At 42.1% G+C, this 7,648-nt stretch overlaps 1 protein-coding gene across 2 annotated transcripts in view; it reads left to right on the forward strand.

Annotated features, from left to right (window-relative positions):
• Positions 1–7,177, forward strand: part of DPYSL3 (dihydropyrimidinase like 3) — a 303,590-nt gene extending 296,413 nt beyond the window's left edge. For both annotated transcript variants that reach the window (XM_085618098.1, XM_085618099.1), the window contains exon 14: positions 3,731–7,177. In XM_085618098.1, coding sequence (XP_085474224.1) covers positions 3,731–3,822 — 92 coding nt within the window. In that variant the 3' untranslated portion in view covers positions 3,823–7,177. The remainder of the gene's footprint in view (positions 1–3,730) is intronic.
• Positions 7,178–7,648: the final 471 nt, after the last annotated feature.

The following is a 7,648-nucleotide window of genomic DNA, read 5'->3' on the forward strand; positions in this document are numbered from 1 at the left end:
TAGTGGGCAAATGAACGATTGGTTGGAATTCTACCCTGGGCGATTGCCAGTGGTTAGACTTTTTTGCAAGCATCCTCCCATCATCTTTTGTGTATTTGATGTACCACCCTTAATGGCCAAGGGTATGTCCAGACGTGGGTCGCTTGCTCACTGTGGCAACGGAACAAAGCTACAAGTGACTGAAATGCCCCAAACAGAGAAAAATCGGTCTTGCTCTGCTTATATTCCAGGTCAGAGAGGACCTGCGTTGGCAGTGAACCTGGATTGTTCCTATTGTAACAGAGCCAAGACTGATTTGCCTTTTGCTGGGTCTAATCTGAGGTGGCATGGTGGGCAAATGAGCCATGGGTTGCAATGCTACCCAGGTGATTGTCAGTGTTTAGACTGGTTGCAAGCATCCTCCTATCACCTTTTGTGTGTTTGATGTACCTCCCTAAGTGGCCATGTATATGCCCAGATGTGGGTCCCTTGCTCACTGTGATACTGGAACCAAGCTACACCCGAATGAAGAGCCCCAGTCGGGGCGAAGAGGGTCTTGGGTTGCTTGTGTTCTGGTTCAGAGAGGACCTGGCTTGGCAGTTCGGACTGTTCTTTTCCTATTGAGCAGGGTCAAGACTGATTTGCATATGACTCAGTCTAATCTGAGCTGGCATGGTAAGCAAAACAACCATGGGTTGAAATGGTAGCTGAAGGGATTGCTAGTGGTTAGACTTACTGCAAGCATCCTCCCATCACATTTTGTGTGTTTGATATGACAAGTACAACCCAGTCAACACTTGACTCACAGTCTTAGCGATCACAAGCAGTCACGGCTTCTCAGAGAGTTTAATGTGGGAGTATAACAAGCTCAACACTCAACAGACACTGAACACATATTAGCTTGATTGTCAGTTTTAGTGCTTATCTTTATAAAACTTGATTTATAGTACTTTAATGCACCATAAAAAACTCAATAATGCACACTACAAAAGGTAAAATACTCAGTCTCTGGTGTAGGGTCCTTTCTTTTGTTGAGCATGACCCCTCTGCTTCCCCTTGCACCTCCTTTAGTGAGGAAGTATGCTGGTGTTAGTCACAGGCTCTCTCATCCTTTAGGCAGTATTGTGTACTCAGGGGCAGATTTACAAGCCTCTTGCTCCTCTTTTACGCCACCGTTGCGCCACTTTTGTGACGCAGCGGCGGCGCAAAACCAGCACCATGCTGCGGGGTATTTACAACGTGACGCATCTGGGAGATGCATCACGTTGTAAAGCCCTGCGCCAGAAGTAGGCGTTCCTGCGCAGGGGGTGGCGTTCCGTCGCAGGAACGCCTCTTAAAAGTGGCTGAGTGAAATCTACAAGATTTCACTCAGTCACTTTTGAGCCCATGCTGCGTCAAAACCCTGCGCCTGCTTGAAGCAGGCGTAAGGATTGACGCAGCATTGTGAAGATAGGGCACCCCAGAGCCTTGCTGGAGCTGCGTTGCGCTTGCGATGCAACTCCAGCAATGTTCTGCCTTTACAGCACAGATGCGTCCCGCATCTGTCCGTTTTTTGCCCCATGGTGTGCCGCATTGTAAATGCGGTGCATCCATGGTGGCGGAGCCATGACGCACAATAACTGGTGCATCCCTGCTGATATGCAGGGATGCGCCAGTTATTGTAAATCTGCCCCTCAGTCTTTTAGTGCTGAAAGCTTATCAAATATATGAGTCCACAATAGGTCTTGACCCGGCCTACTACACTTCATTTAGGGTCCTCTCTTTTAGAGGGAAATATACCACACGCAAGTGCGTCAGCCTGCAACTCCTGTCTCGCAACTGATGCAGGGCCCCATAGTTTCGGCTAAACTATAAATTATGTAGTTCCGTTGTTTTGGTGTTTTTTTAAAAGTTAGCTCATGTCTTATTCCAACACTTAACTATAAAGTCCTTTTAACCTGTTTTTTTTTTTAAGCGAACCTTTGTTTTTTTGCAGCAAATTTCTAGATTTTCTTAATGTAAGTTAAGGTCTTAGAAATTAACCTAACTATAGCATCACTCTAACCTTTATTATTTTCATTGATTTAAAAATAATCATATTGGAAACTAGACCGACAGACAACCCTTAGCATGCGGCCAAGCCCAGTTGGACAAAACCTTCAGCTGTGCACAGTGGGGGTTGGCCACTGCACCTAGCCTTCAGATAGGCCCTACACCTGAACCCCACGTGAAACCAACCCCTACTACACATAGACTTCCCATTTGTATACCCAACACGCATTGTCTTCTCCCTTTTATTTAATTTCTTTTTTTTCAGGTACCTTGATACTCCTGCAGTACCTGTCTTGCAAGCCTCCACCCCATTGTACTGTGTTGCAGTGCAAGCATCATTGGTGAAGCTCACACTGTGCCACAATACTTTGGTGTGAAACTTGAGCAGCGGCTCCCATCGGAGTATCTCAGTACATCAGAGGGATGAGCTGACTTCTGCAAGAGTACCAATGTACCAGATTTTTTTCATCACTAGGGCGTCCATCTTGGGCCCCCCACCCCGACAAGTGCTTGGAGGTCAGGGTGCCAATACTCTGACCCCTTATGTCTGTTTTGAAAAACATTTTCAAGACATGGAGATCGAGTCCTGAGTCCTCTAATGGTTACCTCAACATATTCTTGAGCTGTTGGGGCTTGGCCAATCAGATCACAAGGTACTGTGATACAATCGCAGATACCGCTGTACCCCAATGACTGATTGGAGAAAATCTCCCTAACTGTACAGGTAGAGTATTTCATAGATGTTTGGTACTACGGGAGTCCTGCGAGACACCTGCTGTATATAACTGTCTAGATATCACTAAATTTTTGGGACATTAAACTCTTCATGACCACCGAGTACTTTTTTTAATGCAAATTTTGCAATAACTGTTGAACTGATTCACACTAAATAACAAAAAGCATTCTTTCTGAGGTAAGTTAAAACTTTCTGGCAAATTTTGTGTAATTACATTCAGCCATTCTTTTACATATTGGAGAGCAAAGTTTTTTTAATGAGAATTAACAAGGGAAATCAATGTTTTGTGACCCACCCCCCTTTTTTCTTCACCCCCTCGCGATGTACCAGTTGTCAACTTTCCATGAAGGAGTCGAAGTGTGTGAACTTTGTTTGGAAAGTTTCATGCAGATTCATCAAGGGGCATCACAGTTATGATGTACTATCCTTTTGATTTGATACAATATACAGCTAAGCAGACTTATCATTGAAAATAATATTTATAATTACAAATGTGATGTTTTAACAGTTCTACCTTTTCCTTCTCATGCCTTTGATGACATGTAATAACTGTGATGGTAGTGGTACAGAAGTTTTTTTCTCTATTTAAAATTGTATAGAGGACATATGCTAGCAATCACTGCAACAACAGCCTTATTTGTGCATCAAACTGTATGTAATAGAATATTATTGATTTTATGCATGAGGTTATTATTAATCAAGACTTACACAGTCACTAACTTATCACTAATGATGTCAATTGAGGTACCATGTATCATGTAAAGCTAGGTATAGTTTGATGGCTCACCATATGCGATGAAATGCAGTGTCTTTTTATCATTTGATTTTGCTTTTTTGTTCTGTTCTTATATAGTACTAAGCAGTTCCTGATATTAGCAGCTAAAGTTTGTTTTTAAGAGTTTTCTTAGAAAACCTCTTTCATACTTAAAAAATAACTGACTCCTTTTTTCACTTCTAATCTTTCCTTCATGTTTCCTTCTTCAGGTAACCAGGGAGACGACAGCGGAACGAGGGTAGCGAGCCGGCGAATTGTAATTCCCCCTGGTGGCAGATCCAATATAACATCCCTGAGCTAAACATACCAGAGTGGGCTGAAGGGTGGGGGGAAAAGGGCGGGGTATTGGTGATAGAACCACATTGGTGCAATGGTATTTAAGAAGGAAAAAAACAAAAAAAAATGAAAAGAAGTTCAGTGTGAAGAATCAACAAGCCTCAAGCCTTATCTGTCACAAATACAGTTTGCTACCTAGCTTTAAGGATGTTGTTTTTTGTTTTTTTTAATGCATAGCCTTAATTTGTCATTATGCACAATTGGTTCTGGTGCATGCTGGGTTACTCCAGCTCATCCTGAGGCTAGGGACTGCCCATTAACCTCTGTTTGCCGATTCTGCGGGGCACCAGAGCTCTGTCTGCTAATTTTGTCCGTCTGATTGGCCGGCTGCCCCTCCTCTCTTTGTTCTGTCTATGGCTGGGTTCTCCTGCGGTGAAGCCCAGTAGTGAAGTGCTCCAGTATGTAAGAGTGGAAATGTAGATGGCCCTGTAACATGTCTCGCGATCAATACCGTCCAAGTCATCAAGGGTCTCCATAGTCACACAGAAGCTGATCTCCCACCACTTAGGTGTTTGCGTTGACGAGGTATCCAAGACCTCTCATATCTGACCTCATCTGCCCCCCCCCCACTTTAGTAGTCCACTATTTCTACTGATACTGAGATCTTGAGACATACCTCGGCGAGATGACTTCCAAAGAGTGCTCCCTGACGCCCTGTTTTCTGGGGGCCTGTGCTTTGTGTGTCATTTTAGAGTCTTCCTGCAGTGCAAAGTCATCAGCACTTGGTGGTGTCAAAGTGCATACACTTATATGTAAAATCTTCTATTAAATCCAGGAACATGTGTCTATAATTTGCTTATGAGCAACACTTTGACTATGCTATTTCTAATGCACGTTCCTATTTTACTTCTCTTTTTTTCATGTCTTCCCCTTTTCCGTCCCATAGTCACCTTGCCAATCAGAATCACTCTAGAAACTAGTTCTAGGTTTCAAATGTGGACTGGTCTATACTAAGACTGAGAGAGTTCCCAAATGGGCAGTGGCCTTGAAGCACTATTAGGGCAGTTGCCACGCCATTAAAAACTCTTTGTAATAACATCCCTGCCCCTCCCCCACACTGGCCGCAGTCTGGATAATCAAAGTTTGCAACTTTAATTGGCTTCTGAAGCAAAGTTGGAGGAAAAGACTGAGGAATAGGTTTTATGATCATGCAGGGAAGTAGATCGATAAAAACTAGCATTCTGTACTGCTTCTTTAAAAATATTTTATTTATTCTACTGACCTGACTCTGAATGAAACTATTAGACCAAAAAGACAGCTAAGCTGACCATATACAATACATTCCAGCATGGTGAGAAATTAACGTCTTGATATGACACAACCATCCCCACCCTTTCTTATATTTCCTCACAATTATATATTATAAAGTATTAATTTTTATACCACTAACATTCTTGGATCAACCACTTGTTTCATATACTAGGTGGACACAATCAAGAAGAACCAGGGCACATAGTTCTAAAGCCAAACCATAAAATGTTCTCCTCAACAGTCCACGTCTCTGTTTCTAAAACCTGCATTGTAATGGTTTTGTGTGTTTGCAGTTGAGACAAGCATTCAATCAGCATCAAAAATGAACCTCCTTCTCACTGATACCCTTGTTTTCGAAGTGGGCCACAAAAGCAGAATTGAGGTGTGTGTGCTGGGGGTAGGGGAGGACAATACCCCTGATTAGGGACAGTTGAAGTATTGTCATTTATTGACAGTCTCAAACTAACCTCCAAAAATTCTTAGGAATAAAGAGCATAGTTCTCACATAAAATAAACACAGCAGCATTCAGGTGACCTGGATAGGTAAGCAAGAAACAGCTGAGCCAAATTTGTACAGAAGAAATAAGAAACTTAGCAAGGTTCTCAAGTTGCTAAGTTTGGGAATGAGGCACTACTTCTCCTGGAGTTCTCACAACTGGGACTCAATTTCACTTTGCTTGAACATACAAAGGTATTATGCCTAAACTCAAGTGTTTCTTACCGCTATTCAAGAATATCTCAGGGTTGTGTAACAATATCCCATCTCTGTGCCAGAATACTCTATCTCTCGGGTGTAATATCTGCTATGCAAGCATATCCCAACAATACGTCTGCATATGCCATCATTGTCTTTCTGCGAGAAATGTGTCACAATGTGCCCCTTTCCTTAACTGTGCCTAACTATTCCATCATGGGTACAGAATATTATTATTAATACACCATCACAGATGCAGCCTATTATTATTACACCTGGATATGCCATCATTCTGCTGAAAAATGGCCACAATTCCCCTCATTGTGCCAAAATATGAACCTAAACCCTGTGTCTTTACAATGTATTTGAAGTCTGCTTTCTGTATTTATTGGAAAAGGGTTTCACTTGATCATTGGTGTAGTGGCAGGCCAATCTGTAGAATATCATGAGGTTGGCATGACTTACATGACACTTCAGCTCATAAAAAAGTCAATTTGAATAGCAGACCATCTGTTCGCCCACTTAGTGATTTTACTCAAATACATATCACATAACAGTATTATGCAGGGGCTTTTTGTGCTGCCGAGGAATTGAGATGTCACGTGTAGTGGACAAAAGCAAGCCACAGCATCTTAAAGTTATTCACTGGAGATATTTGGTTGTGAGGAGAAATCAGAATTTAGGAAACATGGGCAGTACCATCTTCTGCCATTTTACAGCACTATTCTGCAAGGTTCTATTAAGGGGAGTGTCTAGAGTTGCATGGCATGTGAAAGGAGCATTCTCAACTAGCCCTTGAATGAAAAGATTATGGATTCCTCCAGTTGTCTTCCTGTTAGAACATCTGGGGAGGGTTTGGAAATCAATCAATGGTCTAGTCTTTTACTAAGATTTCGAAAATCCCTTAAAATGCGGGTCACGACAGGAACATCCTAAGAACCAGAAACTCGTTCTCTCTATCCCACATCCATTCAGGCTTCTCCACCTAAAATCCCTTTGGCAAAATCCAGAAACCCTCTCAAACTCAGCAGCCTGCTCAAGCCATTTGAGTCATCTGTGCTCCTGCATTCCAAAATCCCTCTTGTTTTACTATCGTTTTTTGTAAAAATAATTTTTTTGAAAAGCTATTGGTGCATTTTAAAGACAGAGTAGGCCACACTATCTCTAAACATCCTGAAGCCTTCCACTGTGCCAGTCCTCCTAGCCGTATGATGGGCCCTATTAGAAACGGTTTGTGGAAAGTAAAGCTTGAAGAAACCTATGTATGTCTTGACAACTTTGTTGGAGTGTGTTTGGGGGACGGGTTTGGGTGTGGGAAGTCAACTTCTTAATGTTACCTGTTACAGTACTTGGTTATTAAAACATTGTCCAACAACTCGTTGACTGGTTTTATTTGCATGTATGGCACTGAAGCCTCAAGAACAAATTGTAGTCCCTTCTTGGAAATCGTGCTATTATAGATAATAGTCCTGTCATGACTGTGACCACCGCATTAAATGCTTGGCCAATGGAATTATTCTGCAATTCAAGACCAAATAATGTTTCAGGATGACTAAATTTTGCAGCAAGAATAGGGACATTCAGCATATTAGTAGTTGTTAAGGAAATCAGTAAAGAAATCAGCAACTGTAAGGTAACTAGTTAACCCCTGTAAAGGGCCTGCCTCTGCGCTACACTAATAAGAAGCTTGGTTTAATGGCTTGGTTTAATAGGTTTTGATCCATCTAAAATAAGAACATGTAGATTTTAATGTGCGAATTACGCAGTAAATGGTGGATTACGTGGCAAGTATGGTAAATTCATGATTATGTGGAAAACACTGCAGCTGCAGAATCACATGCTTTCA

This window comes from Triturus cristatus, chromosome 7 (assembly GCF_964204655.1).
Source record: "Triturus cristatus chromosome 7, aTriCri1.1, whole genome shotgun sequence".
Lineage (NCBI taxonomy): Eukaryota > Metazoa > Chordata > Amphibia > Caudata > Salamandridae > Triturus > Triturus cristatus.